This window comes from Phyllostomus discolor, chromosome 3 (genome assembly GCF_004126475.2).
Source record: "Phyllostomus discolor isolate MPI-MPIP mPhyDis1 chromosome 3, mPhyDis1.pri.v3, whole genome shotgun sequence".
Taxonomy (NCBI): domain Eukaryota; kingdom Metazoa; phylum Chordata; class Mammalia; order Chiroptera; family Phyllostomidae; genus Phyllostomus; species Phyllostomus discolor.
Genome location: NC_040905.2, coordinates 74236121 through 74255308, shown reverse-complemented (window position 1 = coordinate 74255308; position 19188 = coordinate 74236121). Strand labels below are relative to the sequence as shown.

Sequence of the window (19188 nt, the reverse complement as noted above, 5' to 3'; positions counted from 1 at the left end):
GTCTATTTTCTGTATCTATGAGCCTGTTTCTATTTTATTTATTTTGTTCTTTGGATTCCATATATAAGAAAAATCATATGGTATTTGTCTTCCTCTGACTTATTTCACTTAGCAAAGCATCCTCTAGGTCCATCCATGCTGTTGTAAAAGGTAAGATTTCATTTCTTTTCATGGCTGGGTAGTATTCCATTGTGTTTGTGTACCCAGAGAAATCTTTATATGCAAAGAGACATACAGGATGACATTCTTTCAGCATTGTTTGTAATTAGCAAAAGAAAAAGGAATCTAACCTGAGTTTCCATTATGGGCTATACAGGTTGTGAATATGGTAATAGATTAGATCATTATAATGAAGTAAAACAAACCAGGTAGAAAAGTTGCCAAATGATATACACATATATTTATGTAAAAACCAAAACTATACATTTTATAGTCTATATACATAGACACATTTCCTGTGTCTATATATAACATCTACATGCATTAATAGAAAAGGTCTAGATGAAAGTTAACTTACTTCTAGGAAGATACTGATATTGAAAGTCACTTGTCTCTGATGTCTTCACAAGTAAAGTGCCATATACTACATTTATAATTTGAATTTTAAAGAAAAAGCAGCATGCAAAGACTGATACATTTTAAGAAAAAAAATTCACACAAATTATCCTTTGTATTTCTTTCCCCCTCCCTTTCTGATGGCAAACACACAGGTATGGCTCTGGAAAATTACCTAAATATGAGGGGCTGTATCTAATAAAACAGTACCTCCAATAAAAAAATACATTCAAATTTCTGTATTTCATTTGAGAAAGAAAAAATTCAGTTCAAGATTATAAAAGCAATACAATTTCAGTTGAGGGCTCTTATTATTCTGGTTCAGTATATTTATAATCTTGCACATGTATGTGCTTATACAGGCATTTTGCCACATCTTTAGACTATAGTTTTTTGGGGCAGAGGGGAATAGTTTCTCAAAGTAGAACTGAAGTCATTATTAACATTTTGGTCAGTGGCTGGCTGTACATTTATAGACATTCCTAAAAGAAAAACAAAAGAATACAAAACCAGACTGGCTGATTCCTTTAGCAGTTTACTAAGTCTACTTTACACATTTAATCAAAACACTGAAAACAACTTGTGAGGACTGTTCCTTCTGGAGATCATTCTGTAAAACCTTATCCCAATGAAAATCATACTGGCACTCAAATACAACCAGGTGAATTTTATGAACGACACTACCTTTGAGTATATAAACTAAACATTGTTTTTAGAGCACTGTGCTTTTGAGAATTGCTTATTTTTAATTCATATATTGGTAAGTTTTGCAACAGGGAAAGAAAATAATGATGAGAAAAGAGGAACTGCCAGAGCTATCTGGTTTCACAATGGTGATGAGAGGAAAGTATACTCAGCAGTTGCCAAAAAAGATCATCTGTAAAGAAGAAAAGCCTTTGAAGAAATATCCTCAATGAATTTGGAAATTCCCTCGTCTATCCTGAATATCTATTCAGCTGTCTCCTGTAGCAATTTGCTTCTCACATTCCTGACTTACAAAGCCTACAATGCTTGTTAGTTCAGTTTGTTCATTAGATTCCACAGATGAGTGAAATCATATGGTATTTGTCTTTCTCTGACTTATTTCACTTAGCATGTTCTCCAGGTCCATGCAAGCTATCGCAGTGTTAAATTTTTTTTTTTTTTTTACAGCTGAGCAGTGTTCCATTGTGTAAATGTCCCATAGCTGTTTCATCTAGGCGTGTACTGATGGACACTTAAGCTTCTTCCATACCTTGGAGATTGCAAGTAAGGCTGCAATGAACATAGGGGTGCTTATGTTCTTTGAATTAGTGTTTTGGGTTTCTTTGGACAAATTCCCAGAAATGGAACTGCTGAGTCATAAGGCAGTTCCATTTTTAATTTTTTTGACGTATTTCTATACTGCTTTCTACTTGGCTGCAGCAATCTACATTCCCACCAACAGTGCAAAAGGGTCCCCTTTTCTCCACAGAGACACAGCAGGCTGACAGCTCTGGGGCTGGGAGCGTGTTAGGAGGTGGAAGGATGGAGCAAAACGGAAAAAGGACTCATGGGCATGGACATGGACAATGGTGTGTGGTGATTGCAGGAAGGGGGATAAAGGGTAATGGAAAAAATACAATAAAAATCAATGTAAAAGAAAGGCTACAATGGAGAGGACTAGGGTAGTGTTAGAAAATCTGAGGCTGACTAGAACAGCCTCCTCTTCTGCATTACAAGAGGGCTGTACTGATGTCTGATACACCTCCCAGCTCTAAGTGTCCATGATCCATGTGTTCAGCAAAGGCTACCAAGAAAGAAAACACCTTTTTACTTTGTATCACAAAGGTGCTTCTTTAACTGTATTATATATGTTTTATATTCAACACAATTAAGCAACATTTTACACGAAACATCCAGCATCTCTTATATGCAACAAATGTTCAAAAAACATGAGCTTTATGGTAACAATTCAAAAAACAAGTCGTACATCAATAACTGATGTGAAGAGACTCAGAAAATAATCATGTGAGTAGATTCTTTAAGTCTTTAAAATGAAAGGCAGGTATAATTTTATTCAAGAAAGTATTTTTCTTTTAAGTGGAAAAGGACAGATTAGTCAGTAGTGCTAGCATTTATTTTCTTTCACAATGAAACTTGAAAAACAAAATATGAGTTAAACTGAACCCATTTAATATAAAAGTCCTTGATTTATAAAAGTCACTTACATTTATTTTTATAACAAAGCACTTTTTATATAATTTAAAACACATATGCTTTGATTGAAGAGTGATTGTAAATGAACCCAGTTTTCTTCCACCTGTGATGATAACTTTGTCATCTCTTCTACAAGTTTTGGCTCTGAAGGGAGCATTTTAAGGTGCAGCTGAAAAAAAGTGATAAATATTTAAGACAATTAAAACTTTGTTTATTCTGATCCAACCTTTCTACTGAGAAACATCAAAAGATACCATTATGAATATTTTTTTCTTAAATGTGGTTTATTACCATTTCCCATTTCCCTCTCCTCCATCAAGCTTTTGTCATTATGAATTCCTTTACGGTGCTGTCACTCCCTGAGCAGGGAAGTGGTCAGCACTCTCCCACATTCAGGCAAAGTCCTGAAACAGATTCAGGAACAAGGATACAGATCTAATACCAAGTCCCGATTTCTGTGCTTCTTTAAGTTTCTCTTTTCGGTGTAACCCATTGGTAATCTCTGCTTTATTTTCTAAACATTTAAGTAAATTTATAGTTAGATACTAAACTTGGTAAATTTGGAAGAATGTAGAAACAATTAGTGGCATTTCTATTTTCTCATCCTGTATGCTACCACCTAAATATCTACTTTTTAAATAATTTTACATAATCAGCTCTGGCCAGTGTTGCTCACATGGTTGGAGCACTGTCCCGTAAACTGAAGGGTCATGGGTTTGATTCCCGGTCAGGGCACATGCCTAGGCTGTGGGTTCACTCACTGGTTAGAGAACATATAAGAGGCAATGGATCAATGTTTCTCTTTCACATCCATATTTCTTGCCCCCTCTCTCCCTTCCTTCCTCTTTCCTCTAAAATCGATAAGCAAGTCCTTGGATGAGGATAAAAAAAAAAAAAACAGATCAAGTGAAAGGATTTTATATATTAATGATAGATGAAGAATCATATCTGCTATCATTGAAAATTAGCATCATGTACCTTCTTAAATACACTGTACTCTGAATGATGCATGAGTCCTCCACTATATTAGTCATAAAAGCAATTCTGTTATTTCCAAATCACTTGAAATCCTTTAACAAAGACAGAAGTAAATATTTTGATTCCAGCAGCAGGAGAAAAAAAAAGAAATATAAAACCTAACTTGCTGTTCACAATCATAGAAAAGCAGTCAAAGTATAATTACTTACAAGTTAATAGCTTAGTGTATTGAATCACATAGATGACAGAAAAGTCTCAGTTGGAGCAAATTTGTGCTGAGTTAAAAAAAAAGATTACAAAGCTGCACAGTCTAACTGTCCAATGAGGTAGTCACTAGGCACAGCTGACTATTTAAATTTAATTAAATTCCTATAAAATAAAAAAATCAGTTTCTGAGTCACAGTAGCCACGTGAGACAAATGGTTGCTATGTTGGACAGTACAGAGAGAGCATATTTCCATCTCTGCAGAAAGCACTGTCAGACATTACTCTAGAGGAAGGAAAATGCTAAAGAACTGGCTTATCTTGGACTCACCTTCAGAAACAATGCTAGGTATGCCTGGGCTAACTCAAAATCGCGCTTTGTGTCCAACATTGTTCCAATCATTTTTAAGAAACTCTGCATAACTTCTACAGACCCGCCACACTCAGGAGACAAGCTTCGCAGCTCTGTTTCAATTCCTGATGGGCCTAATTCTTTCAGGAGGTTAAGAGCAGCTTCATCTGTGTTAAGTTTTAAAAATAATCCAGTTATTACCTGTAATCAGTTCAGTTAGGAAACTACAGTTTTCATTTCATATCCCAAGCAACACATATATAAATTGCACAGGAAATTCTTTCTGTGAGTTATTTTTTTCCTATTAAGTGGAATAACCCGTAAATTAAATAAAACTTGGCAAATGATGAGAGTAATACAGTAAATAAGTACTAAAAGCACTAATTTTTTCAATATTTTCAGTAATTTAAGGTTTTTCCAGCTGTTAAGGCTATTAAAGGAAATCTAATTAATGCCTAGCAACATACACTTTTAAGATGCTCACAAATAAATCAGAACAAATCTAAACATAAGAAGGCTATAAAATATACATAACAAATTATCAATAGTAGTTACAAATGGAAACAGAATGAGGTGGGGGAAATTATTTAACTTTCTTTTTTCTTGTTATAGAATTATAAAGCACCACATCCTCATTAAGAAACACTAACAGTACAGAAATATATGAGGGGAAAGACCGCACCTTATTCTTACCCACCCCAAATCTACTTCTTTTCTAGAGGTAAAGCATTCATTTCATATGTATCCTATAAATACATATTGTGTGCACTTACAACTATTTTATTGTGAGGCATCTGATGATACAGTGGCAATTAAGTATGCTTTCAGCTTTTTAAAAAGGGACACTACCAATGACAAAAGTCTAATAAATTTTATTTTCTGTCCTTCAGTATATACTAAACACTAGTGCTTTCTTCCTTCTTTGGCCCCCCAGATCCCCATAAATAAAACAAATTATTCCTTTTGTGATCCCATAATTCTTTATTCATCTACAATGGCCCATCAGAGCCATTCTCTAACTTTGCCAATGTGGACTCAGATTTTTGGTACAAAAACAAAAGCATTTGCATCAGAAATCAAACAAGAGAGTGATTGTGATTTTGTTAATTGCATACAGCTCTTATTGTTTATCATTATTAGCTATAGACTATAGCTTTCAAAATTTAAATATATTATTAACAAACTCAATAAATTTAAAATAATCTTTTTATGAGATAATTTGGGAATACCTGAAATCACTGAAAACAAGTCTCTGCTATATTCCCAAATGTACTGCAAACTGTTTTTGTAAATAAAAACAAAAACCAAACATTTGAAAATAAAAAAGCAAAAAAAAGAAAGAAAAAAATCTAATTTTCCATAAAGTATGTAATATTTTCAAAAGATTATTCTAATATCAATTATCTGAATTTAGTGTCACTGATTTAATGTAGCAAAAATGAATATAACAGAAAGCTGAAATTTCTTCAGAATAAAACCAAAGTTTCGAGGACTTTGAAACTGGGACTCAAAACAATAGAGTGGACCAGAAGGAAGAAAAAAACTACCAAACAGGAAAGAATGGAGAAATAAGAATTCAAAAAAAATGAGGAGAAGCTTAGGAACCTCCAGGACATCTTTAAATGTTCCAACATCCAAATTATAGGGGTACCAGAAGGGGAAGAGGAAGAGCAACAGACTGAACACGTATTTGAACAAATAATAAGGGAGAACTTCCCCATTCTGGCAAAGAAAATAGACTTCAGGAAATCCAGGAAGCTCAGAGAGTCCCAAAGAAGTTGGACCCAAGAAGAAATACACCAAGGCACATCATAATTACATTAGCCAAGGTAAAAATGAAGGCCAGAATCCTAGAAACAGCAAGAGATAAGGGGACAGTCACCTACAAAGGAGTTCCCATCAGACTGTCAGCTGATTTCTCAAAAGAGACCTTATAGGCAAGAAGGGGCTGGAAAGAAGTATTCCAAGTCATGAAAGACAAGGACCTATATCCCAGATTACTCTATCCCCAAGGCTTTCATTTAGAATGGAAGGGCAGATAAAGTGCTTCTCAGATAAGGTCAAGTTAAAGGACTTCATCATCACCAAGCCCTTATTTTATGAAATGTTGAAGGGACTTATCTAAGAAAAGAAGATAAAAAAAAAACATGTATAGTAAAAGGACAGCAAACTCACAATTATTAACAACCACACCTAAAGCAAAACCAAAAGAAACTAAGAAAACAACTAGAACAGGAACAGAACCACAGAAATGGAGATCACATGGAGTGTTATCAACAGAGGAGTGGGAGGAGGAGAGAGGGGGAAAAGGTACAGAGAATAAGTAGCATACATTGTAGGCTGAAAATAGATAGGGGGAGGGTAAGAATAGTATGAGAAATGTAGAAGCTAAAGAACTTATGACACATGGACATGAACTAAAGGGGGGGATATGGGTGGGAGAGGGTGTACAGGGTGGAGGGGAGTGAAGGGGGAAAATGGGACAACTGTAATAGCATAATCAATAAAATACATTAAAAAAAAGTTTCAACCTTTTTAGTTTTTGTCATCTTCTTTCAGCTACTAAGAAATATGCTAATATTTCATTAAATTTCTCTTCATATAAAGCTAAAATAAGCTGAAGATACCTGATAAAATATTTTATAATTTAACTTACATTTATTATTTACCAGTCCTTCTTCAAGTTTCAAGCAGAAATCTGATTTTTGAGCCAAAATTCCAAGATTTACCACTTTAGACTTGAACAAAAATAAATACACATTATTCAAAGAACACAACTGTAGCCCCCAAAATGTATAATATAATTAAAAGTTATCATTAATGTACCCCATATGTGTAAAACTGTGTCTTGGTAAAGAACTATCAATGTATAAACAACCCCCATACCCTATGTATTTAGAATGTCCCAAGTTCTATTCTTACCTGTTGGGGATCATTATTTTGTTCAGGTGCAGCGTATCGGGGTACAAGGCCAGGAACTGTTGGTATAAAAAATGGTGCTGATTTGGGCACTTTGGGAGGTTCCTTCGGTTTATTCTTTTTCTGATTAAGAGAAAATGAGAAAAGGAAAGACTAGCAAGTAATTACCTAGCCAACAGTTTCTAATATTTAATTCCCATGAGCTTAAAAACAAAGTCCAAAAAGTAATGGAGAAATGAACATTTTCCAAATTAGAATGTTAAAATAAAATCCATCAATCAACATCAGAGATATCTTTAAATTGGGCTTCCCCAGGCAAACCTCCAGGACCCTTGCTGACAAGGCAGAAGAAAAACAACAGGGTTTAGGAGAAACCCTAAGAAAAACAACTCATTTTCCTGAAATATGAATATTTATATGAATATTTAGGTGAAGAAATAAAAATCAAGCACTTTTGAACTTCTTTAATATTAAAATACAACTTTTTAAATAAAATGGGCTAGAAAGCAAAATTTATATAAATGCTCAACAATTTCTCAAATGAAAATTTAGAGCCAGTGGTAAACTCTACCATTAGAAGTAATTAGGTGACTTTTTTTGTAAAGCATATCCCTAATTCTTCTAGTTTGTTGAAATTTTTTTCCTTAGTACTTTGTGTTTTTAAGAACCAGAGAACATTACTGCTTGTTTATAAAATGTGTTAGTAAAATTTAATCAGGAAAACCACTATCATGATTTAGTTTTAATGTTGCTGTATATCACTATCTCAAGAGCACTTGATGAAGAGCCTTTCCATGGTAAACTGCCTGATAAAGGAGTCTCACAATTTCACCTTACCCCATCCCTTTACATTCCATTACATTCCTAGGAGCTCTGTAACCCTAGAGATTCCTTTTTGAAAGAAAGCCAGGGATACTAGCAGCCCTGTGGAGGAACAGGATAAAAAAAGTTACTACTGGAAAACAGAAACTGCTAATGATAGGGTAAACATAGCCCTTCTTTGGACAGCAGAGACTAATAAAAGTCCCAGTTACCCTTCAAACTCACTTTTCTGGAGTTAGAAGGAAGACAGTACCTGAATTGTAAATAAAAAATAAAAATAGACTTTGGAGGCATTCCATAGTGCTATGGAAATTACCAATCTCCTAAGGAAAATAAAAGTAGAAAAATTTCCCACAGAATATAAAAATTTTAATTTTTCATTCAATAGGAAATAAAAATATTAGAGATGTAAGCATTTATCTCATAAAATTATTCACTCAGTTTTTTATGCAGAACAAACTATATCTTAGCAAGGAACAGGAGTAGTCCAAAAGCTTAGCTCAATTAATTGGGCATTATTCTGATTGTTCCCTTCACACTCATCTACTTATACTTTTTCATGCATTGCTTTTAAAGATATTTCACTGAATACTCCCTTGAGCTAACAGATTCAATCGACAACATGATGGAGAGGTTTCACAACTGTGCTCCTAGACAACATAGCTTTGTGCTGATGCCTAATTCTCTCAAAAAGCGAGCAAGGAAAAAAAAGTATGTTTAACTTCTGTGAGGAAAATTAACATGTGAAAACATCTCTTTCCTTACTCAAGACACTCATATATTTTAGGGCACTGAATTATTACTCACAAAAATACTTACCACTTTGTCACAGGTATTTATGTCAGCATTCCTTACCTTTTTTCATGGCAGCCCAGTGTGACTTCCCACACACACAACCCCTAGGGAATGTGTGTGTGCTTCATAAAGCAACACTGAGCATTGTAAGAGGATAACCTGTGAAATTTTCTACTCTAGTTTATTCCTTTCAATTGCTTTTGCTACTCACAAATGAAGGGCCATGATACTCACTTTGAAAACACTAATTTATGCCATTATTGTCCACTTTTCATGTGAAATTGTAATTTCCTCAAGTACAAAGGGGCTAGTTTTTCTTCAGTGCCATTGCCACAGATTACGTAACACCTAGTTCTTATTAACTTACCTGATTACATTGGCAAGCTCTAAACATTTTCCTATAGCTGACACAGCAGAGTATGGAATGATAAAGGGTAATTGAAGCTTAATTTTCAAAAAACCAGTGAAAGTCTTTTCATCTTCAAATGACTAGCAATAGATATACATTACAGTGGCAATATATATATATATATATATTTTTGTTTTAGAAGTTAAAGAACTTTATAGGCTGGATTTAATATATTCAATTTTTAATAGCTCTCTAGTTGCAGGCTATATTCTTGCTATGTTCAAAGGTCTGCTGAGTGCTCTCAAATTTAATATATATATAGAAACAGACTCTATCATCACACTGGATTAAACAGAATTCAACTAAATGGCATTCTCTTTATTACCTTAGGTATTAACTGCTTCCCCTAAAGCTCTCCAAGTATGAGAAGCTATCTAAAGAACATGCTTCTGGAATGTGTTTTTAGGGGCAAATATTAAGTATACTATAGTATTACCTTAATAACATCAAGATTAAGAAGGTTTTTCCACCGTGATTCAGGAAGGAGTGATAGAGTCACCAACTGCTCATTCAACTGTTCTGGGGAGTCATATTCTATCATTTCATCGCTTTGTTCTATGGTTTCTTCTGATAATTCTACATCTTAAAACAGAAATTTTCAGGTCAAAAAAATAACACAATGATATTTTCATCATGTAAAAGCAATTTAATTCATTCTAAATTTATTAGTATTTCATAACACATTTACTCAATGTAGACTTGTAAACTCTTTCTATTTACTTCATTTCCTCATCTTCTCATACTGACTACAACTCCCATTACTTGACCCAAAACACTTTCCTGCTGGTATACTATCAGATATCTTATCAATGCCATATTAATCATATTTTTTGAAAATATGAGGTCATTTGAAATATTTCATTTCAGTTAAAAAATACTTTGGTTGAATGCATTAAACTTTGCCTTCCGTAGAAATACCACCTTGTTAGGTTTATGGTATTATACTTCAAAAATCATTTCACTATTTCATGATTACCTTGGGTTTGACAAGTACCAGGAAGCATCACTACTGAAGGAACATAATCTGTGGGAAGTGGCCTTAATGAAACAACGGAATACAGGGAAATATTGGACCTGAGAAATAAAAACATAAGATGTACTTGAAAACTTATGATTATATTTTGGAAAAACATCAATTACTGGTGAAAAACAAAACAAAACCTTCTATTACTTCTACCATCTTGGATTTGGCTATGGATTTCAATCACTTACAAGTTTTAAAAAAATCTCAAAAATAAATAGTATTAATTTGAAAATGCCTGATTCATGTCATAAATGTCATTACATAAACATTATTAATGTGGCACTAAAAAGTGTTTATCTGAGAGATCAGTACTGGATAATAAATACTTTCATAAAGTAACATAACCTCCATATATTTATATTGTCTTGACAATTGTCAGCTTTCGTTTATGGAAATAACTAACTGAAGGAAGGATGGACTCAGAGAGTTAGTCAGAGAGAGAATAAGGTAATTGGAGCCTTGAGGTTATAAACAATCACAGATTTCCTCTCCTAGAGGGGTTCTCTAAGTAGCCGTGTTTCTGCTACTTTGACCCTGTACCATGACCCTCAATGACTAATCAAGATGTAGCTTCCTGTCTCAAAGTGAGTTAATCAGATTGTTTCCCATACATTATTAATCTGGATGGAAAATAAAAATTGGGAATATCGGGTTCTAAATTATATCAGTAGTGGTACTATATGCTCCTGCTGCTGAGGTCCCACAGCTACTCTTCTTCTCTTGTCTTGATTATTCAAGCCTTACAGATTGCAGAAGATACTCCATTTTGCTTATTAAGGTGGCCAGAGTTTACCTCTATTGTATAGTGAATTTACTTTAGTATCCTAATAATTTAACTATAAAATTTCATAATTAGAAAATGAAATAATTTTTTCTCTTCCTCAATAATAACAGTTAAAAGAATTAGACATCTGAACTCAGGATATAGCCAAAAAACTTTTCTAGGCCAAGATGATGGACCATTTATTTTGAAGTTTTATATTTCATTACAGTGGAACTGGAAGATTACTATGTAGGTATCTTTACGTAATTATGAAGAGCGGTGCTCTTCATAAGTCATTCCAGAATGATTTTAGTATGCACCTTGCCCACACTGATCCCCTATTTTATAGATAAAGTAGTCTGAATGTGAGAAGTGATGAGCTAAGATCACAAAGCAGTACTGGGGTACTAGCAGCAAGAGGGCCAGGACCTGGCTGGGGACTCCCTTTTTCTAATATTTCAAAATTCACTTATTCTTTCTGCAAACAAAAGATAAACATGACAACATATAAAAATAAATTTTGTGGTTTAGAACACATACTTGAATAAAGGTATCTCAACCATGTATGTCTGACAATACCTTCCAGAACTACTCCTTACCCTGACCGAAAATGAATGAAAGAACTTACCACAGATAAATTCCAAGGTGGTCAACATGGGAAGTGGCCAGAAAGTCTCCGGTAGGGGACATAGTAACATTAAGAGGAGCTGAGTCCAACAAAAAACTGTCTATAAGGCTACAAAATGATCAAGATGTTAAAGTATTTAAACTCTATGAGAGCATTTAATTCACAAAATAAATTTTTTGTTAAAAGATTATAAGAGATACAGAAAATTTTTGTTTTTGTTCTTTAAAAATCACCAACACCAGAAAGTCATCAATAACAAAGAACTCTGTCAACAAAGTTACTATGTGAAAATAATCTCTCTTAATGAGAACGACCCAGAATATCAAATTGACCAATTAAACACAAAAAGTTTCAGCAGAGAGAATGCAAGAAAAAACACTCTTTTTCTGGAATGTCATTTTAGTAGACTGACTTGGGTACAATTCTGAAGATGTCACACATTTAATATTTCTAATTTTCAGAAATTTCTCTGGTATTTTTGTTATCCCCGTGAAAATAATGTAAGACTCAGGCAACAGGAGAAACTAAAATAAAATGGCTTCAATTAGTAAGAGAACATGAATGAAAAAAACTTGAGCAATTTTGTTTTTCATGTAGGTACGCATGCCACACATGATTAATATAAAAGAATTCAGTCTATAAAGCATAACCATAAAGCAGCATAAAACAACCAGTTTCACAGCTTTAAAAGTTGGAGGGGTTGAAAGTTTGGGGAAGAATGGAGAGTGACTACACCCAGGTAGGAGACTCAGAGTAGCCTTCTGAGATAACAGAGCACTGGAGATGAGCCTTCTAAATGGATTCCAATGGATGGTGATGGTAGAGAAAACACATCAGGGCTGCGGGAAGTGTGAACGGCGAGGCAAAGGAAAACAAACCGGGTCTAGTAAGGAGCGCAGTTTAGTACATAAGCTTATGGCTACACACAGGGTCTTAAATACCAAACAGCTAAGTTTATTTTTATTTTTGATCAATGAAAAGTCACAAAAAGCTTTTGAGCAGAGAGTAATGTAATCTTCACTTTCATAAAAAACAAAAAACAAACAAACAAACAAACAAAAACTGCCCCTTTGCTGGTGTGGCTCAGTGGATTGAGTGCTGGCCTGTGAATGAAAGGGTTGCTGCTTCAATTCCCAGTCTAGGGCACATGCCTGGGCTGCAGGCAGGTCCCCAGTAGGGGGTGCACAAGAGGCAACTACATGAACTACACTACACATTGATGTCTCTATCCCTCTTTCTCTCTTCCTTCCCCTCTCTAAAAATAAATAAAATCTTAAAACAAAACAAAAACAAAACAAAACAAACCAGAACCACAGAAATGGAGAACACATTGAGGGTTATCAACAGGGAAGTGGGAGGAGCAGAAAGGGGGAAAAGGTGTGGAGAATAAGTAGCATAGATGGTAGGTAGAAGATAGACATGGGGAGGGTAAGAATAGTATGGGAAAAGTAGAAGCCAAGGATCTTATAAGTATGACACATGGACATGAACTAAAGGGGGGGAATGTGGGTGGGAGAGGGTGTGCAGGGTGGAGGGGAGTGAAGAGGAGAAAATGGGACAACTGTAATAGCATAATCAATAAAATATATTTTAAAAAATCTGCTATCAGGCTGTAGAGTATATGTGAACAGGAAGAATAGTGAAATTATGGTAAAAGTCATCTAACAGGCTATAAAGATCTGAACTACAATGGTGACAGCAGGAAGTGATAGGATTGAATTTAATGAGCAAAGAAAAGGTTACAAAGGAAGCTTCTTAGGTTGGCTTAAAGGTGTGCATACTTTGTATACATTAATAGAAGTATATGGGCTTTAATCATAACTGTTTTAAAAACTACTTTATTCAGTGAAATCAGTTCATTATCCATGGGAATGCACAAGAAAATGACTGAAGTTCAGAATCTACATTAAATAAAATAAAGCATTTCAAGAAAAAACAGTAACAGCAGTTAGCAGGGTTTTTTTAGTATTCCATGTTAGTAAGTATCCTAAGCCCTCGAGTCTACTAATTTAATCCTCACAACCCTATGATACAGATCTGCCTTCACTACATAGATCAGAAAAATGAAGCTCAGTAACATTTAAAAGCTTGCTCAAGGTAGAAAGTTGAGCCAAGACCATCACCCAAGCACTCTGCACTTGAATCACTATACACTCAGTAGAAACACTGCTGAAACTAAAAGTATACTAGGCGCTCAACAGCACATTTACACACTGGTGATTCCTGAGCAGTTCGAATGTAAATGAAGACTCTCCAGTGGAGACATTAAGTGTCTTGTCCATGATAAAAATCTCTCTCTCAGATTATTCACAGTGTGATTATAATGTAAGCCTTAAATAATGAATGCAAGACAGAAAGACAACACTAAGTTTAGGAGCACTAGAAGCATACCTGGATGTGTGCTCAGGACCGTGACCGCTATTTAATTCTCAGGAATGGGGTAAAAGGTGAGTAATAATATCTGATTTGTGTTCAGTCCTACTTTGGAAGCTCACAAGAATGGCTTCTTTTGGGAATCAAGAGACTTGAGGAAAAGGAAACATTGGTAAACACACCAGTGACTGTTAAATTTTTCATGTTAATTCATTTAACCCAAACAACACAGAGCAGACACATTATCCCAACCTAAATAGACGATTATTAAGCCTAAAAACAGCAATTTCAGATCTAACCATTTCTTGTCTTGATCAGAATTTATTCACTAAAAATGTAAGTATGTGAGTGAAACTTCCTAACACATTTAGAATTTATCTGTTAAAAAGGGAATCTACTGCTTGAGTAAATTTATTTTATGTAGTACTATTAATTGATTTGTCAAATTCATTGTGCAACTTGATTCCACAGCTATTGTGTGTGGTTAGACTGACCTTCCATTATGTAAAAGCATCAAATTGAGGAAGGTGGTTTCCACATACACAGCACATTTTACACTGCCACAGTAGTTCAGGGTTAAGTGTGCAGGCTTAAGCCCAGACCTAACTACCATATAGTCTCCTGCCAATTCCAATTCCCACTGTAAGAAATCAGACTTTCAAGCACGGAGTCCTGCACACTAAGTCATTTCTGCTTACATCCTGAACAAATGCAGACAGTGTCAAGATGCTCAATCTCCAAAATGATGGAATCTCCTTACACATGAATCTTTAATGAATAGAACAAAGGGATGGTTTTGCTTCAGTGAGAAATGCAAAATAATGTTCTATTCCAATTATTTTCACATAATGCTCCTCAGAAAACAAGGCGCAATAAAATGCAAAATTCTATTAAAGCTATTTTATACTTCTGTCACTCACAAAGGAGTTCAATGTGAACTTTCAACAGACGGAAAACAAAGAAATGAAAGGTGGTAGAGGTATAAAATGACAGATCATTTCAGGGATAAAAAATTTCACCTCTGCTTCTCTGAGAATTCTACAAATATAAGAACATTTTCTGTATTTTAAAACAACTTTACAGGAACCAGTTCAGTAGCTATGCAATTTGTTTTAGATAGGCACGATTCCAGGTAGATATACCTGTATGTTACCACACCCAAAGGTTTACTCATAAACAGTTTTACTTTTCAAGTTATGCAATGAATATATCATTCTTTAAATATTTAACATGTTATGTAAATGACAAAGCTACTTACTAAAGGAAGAGCTAGGAATCTTCAAAGATTGTCATACTAATTATGGTTTAAAAATGGGAATCAAAAACCCCAACAGGTACGTATGGGTGTATATGAAATACTCATCACTCACTTCCCTATTATCTCCTACATTGAGAAAATCATCCTTATGACATATGACACAACCTGAGGAAGGCAGACATCACAACTGTTGGGAAATCTGTTTTTTTCCTCCAATGCTTACTGCAGCAAAATGTCATTTACAAACTATGCCACCTTGGGCAAATCGCTTAGCTTCTCTTTGAGCCTCCATTTTCTCATTTGTAAAATGGAACTAATAATAGTAATAGCACCTACACTCATTAGGATATGAGGGCAGATAAAAAATAAAAGTATATGAAGTGCCTAGCAGCTCATGGTAAATGTTAGCTTAGGTACAGTTAGACAGCAGCAGTTGTGTGATATTGCTTTTCAAGACTTCTCATTTATTCCACTTCCAATCTTAACCATGTAGTGCTTATTTCTGTCTTTATTAAAAATATATATTTTGGTCCAATCAGTGGAGATACTAAATTTTCTTTTACCAATCCCTGTGGGATTCATTTCTTGCTCTTGGGTTTCTCCCAGCTTCATGCCTTTGTATTCACTTACCATTGCCTCAGTGTTCACCTAAAAATAAGTTATCAGAGTTGAAAACCTGTCAAGTTTATATCTGCTCAATTGTTTACTGATATAAAAAATTTAGCAAAAAGACTAATGCTGAGTCAGAGACTGATAGATTTAAGTGTTTTCAGATCCCAATTTTCTATTCCAAAGATAAACTTGCTACTTCTAAAAAATATTTTGCCAATTTAGTACTACTGAACATTAACCCATCTCTCCCATCCAAGGTGAACTACAACTACAAAAAAGGAAAATGAAAAAGGCATATGTCAACTCTATTACTTGTACAACTTTCCTAGTGTAAATAAAGCAATTCAAATTATAACATTCATTTTTTAGAAAAACAGTACAAGTCCAAGAAGCAACAGACTACCAATATTTTTAATGATGCCCTTTAAAAAGGGTTTTTTAAACCAAATTAAGGAAGTACCTACTTTAGGTGAACTTTCTGAAGTTGAAGGACACAGTTCACTAAATTCTGCTTTACTCAATTTTAAGTGACAAAGAAACACACCTCTGGACAAAAGTCTCTAGCTGTTAGAGCTGGACTAATTAGCAACATTCTTGTTACACAGACTGCAAACCCAGTGTCTATGCTGGATGAATGGCTGTGCGTCATTCCTATATCAAACTTGAAGGGAAATGAGCACATCAGGGTTTTTCCCTTTCTAAAGATCAAACTGCTTTCAGGTATGAGCTTATCCAATTCCTAAGAAAAAAGACTAGAATTAGACAGACTTTAATTTCGAAATATTTCAGAAGATTGAAAAGTACCATCTACCTTCTCAATTTTCTTACCAATATCTTTCCCTATGTATATTCCTGTTAAATTAGATACTTTGCTATTCCCATCACTCCTTCCTAAGCAAACATATGTTAAGTAATATTAAGATTTTAAATTGCATCTACTCCTATATAATTTTTAACAACAAAGCACACACACATTATCTATCTTTCTCTATCTTCCTCTCCCTCTTCCTCTCTGTCTCCACTGTCCAAATTATTTAACAGAATTAGATAATGTTTGTCTTCAAGAGCTGTTTTAGTAGCAAGTTTCAGTCTATGAAATGGATTTCTGAACACTACTGGGTTTTCCCCAAATCGTAAGACATATTTTTCATCATTTGAAGGCATGTAAAATGTCTTCCTTCAAGAATTATGTTAGAGACAGAGAATACATAACATACATAAAGGTAAGTTAAGGTTTTTGACCTTTTAGCTAAATTCAATATGAAAAAAAAAACAAACAAAAACCACAAAACCAAAATATGGGTCATAAAGTCTGAGCTGTATTTTGAAGTATCAAAATGGCCAAATGAACTTTTGTAAGGTTTATGCAACTCACTTCCACATCTCAATTTTTTGATGTTTTTTAAATCCTCACTCCATATGTTTACTGATTTGAGAAAGAGAGAAGAAGAGAACGAGAGAGAGAAAGAGACAGAGAGAGAGTAATGTGAGAGAGAAATATCTACTGGTTGCCTCCTGTACCTGCCCTGATCAGAGACTGAACCCAGAGCCTAGGTATGTGCCCTGACCGGAATGGAACCTGCAACCTTTTGCTGTACAGGATAATGCTCCAACCAACGGAGCCACCTGGCAGGGCTATATCTCAATTTTGCAGAATCAGAAAACCAAAGAGAAATTGCAATTTCCTCATTATTATTTTTTATAGCACTAATCCTTGCTGTTTAAGAGGTCAAAACATTCTAAAAATAAAATACCACCAAGTCAAAAAAATTCCCAAATATATTCATATTTTTAAAAGCACATGATCCAGTAACTACAAATAAAAAAAGGCAATGATTGAGAAATCTTCTGATAGAGGTTAGGGATTTAAAAACTCACCATCCAGATGGAAGGTCCCAAGTTCTAACAGAGCAATCCATTGAAGCACTTATTAACCAACGACCATCAGGACTGAAAGCCTTTCAATTAAAAAAGAAAACACATATAAAACTTGTGTGTATTTGTATAGATGTATATATGCGTATATTTATGTTTGTATAGGTATGTGTCTGTATTTTTAACAGCTTGAAGAATGCAACAAATGAAAAGATGCAGCCTACATGAAAAATTAAGTTTGAACAAAATTTAGACATCCTTATTTCATATAACAGAAAACACCTTTTCTTGGAGGGAGGGGAGTATAAGGGGACCAAAAGGTAATGTTAAAAAAAAAATGTGACTCCTCAAAAGAAAGAAAGAAAGATAGGCAGAAAAGAAAAGAAAATACCACTTCTTCTATGACACTGACGTGGATATAGATACAGTTAGGCTTTTACATGAATTATAAAAAGTTTTAAAATTTAACATCATCTACTTTTCAGGTTTTACTCCAGAATCTCCTATATTTATAGACAATTAACAAACTATGTTTGACTACAAATCATTTTTTATATAAAATTGCTGTTCTGAGAACATTCAATTAAAAATATTTTGTTACCTAATTTCAGTTATATCATATCTGCGAAAGCAACAAAAAATACGTTTTCTTGAAAAGTGTATTAGACTAGCTTTCTAAGAATAAAAAAATGATTTTGAATGCAAATTATCTTAAAATATTAAATTATTGGGTTGGCTAAAAAGTCCACTTAATTTTTTTCTGTAAAAGAGGTATTTTTCATTTTCACCAATAACTTTATTGATTTGGCTATTTTGAATATGTTGGCTGTCTCCTGCATGGTGTAACACTGATTATTCTCAATTAATGTCTTGATTTGATAGCTATCGACTTCAGCTGGTCTACCCAATTGTGGAACATCATTGTCCAGTGAGAAATCTCCAGCATGAAATTTTATAAATCACTTTTGACACGTTTGATGCATCACAGCACCTTCTCCAAACACTGCACAAACCTTTTTTGGCACTCCAGCTGCGTTTTTACCTTCCTCGAAATAATGAAGTATTAACATGCTGAAAATGTTGAGTATTTTCCTCCATCTTCAATATGAAAATGGCTACACAAAAATTCACCAATTTTGATAAGCTTGTTTTTAAATTCATGCTGATAATGATAGCAGTCACAATACAACCTAACAAAACTGTCCTGAATTAAGTTAAAAACAGCTAAGTGCTACTAGAGCCACAATAAGGGAAAAAAAAAAACAAGTGAACTTCTGGCCAATCCAATACTAAAGAAGTCCTACTTTTACTTGTAGTTCAGTTAAAAATCTCCTTTTCTTCCTTAATATGTTTTATTTCCAAAGTATGATTTAAATCTACAATAATCAGACTTTCAAAATATATTTAAACAATCAACTACTTAATGCCACTTTAAAGAAGTTA

General features: G+C 34.2%; 1 protein-coding gene and 1 long non-coding RNA gene across 2 annotated transcripts in view; one reads left to right on the top strand and one right to left on the bottom strand.

Annotated features, from left to right (window-relative positions):
- The first annotated feature begins 342 nt into the window (after window positions 1-342).
- Window positions 343-6009, top strand: LOC118499506. Its single transcript, XR_004902002.1, has 3 exons — window positions 343-549; window positions 2636-2638; window positions 5999-6009. It is a non-coding gene; the product is annotated as an uncharacterized LOC118499506 (long non-coding RNA).
- WDR36 (WD repeat domain 36) overlaps window positions 2355-19188 on the bottom strand; it is a 40002-nt gene continuing 23168 nt past the window's right edge. The window contains exons 16-23 of the mRNA XM_028515693.2: window positions 17749-17828; window positions 11628-11735; window positions 10189-10286; window positions 9649-9794; window positions 7190-7309; window positions 6924-7005; window positions 4247-4434; window positions 2355-2902 (exon numbers count right to left, since the gene is read on the bottom strand). Of these exons, the coding sequence (XP_028371494.1) occupies window positions 2753-2902; window positions 4247-4434; window positions 6924-7005; window positions 7190-7309; window positions 9649-9794; window positions 10189-10286; window positions 11628-11735; window positions 17749-17828 (972 nt within the window). The 3' untranslated portion in view covers window positions 2355-2752. The remainder of the gene's footprint in view (window positions 2903-4246; window positions 4435-6923; window positions 7006-7189; window positions 7310-9648; window positions 9795-10188; window positions 10287-11627; window positions 11736-17748; window positions 17829-19188) is intronic.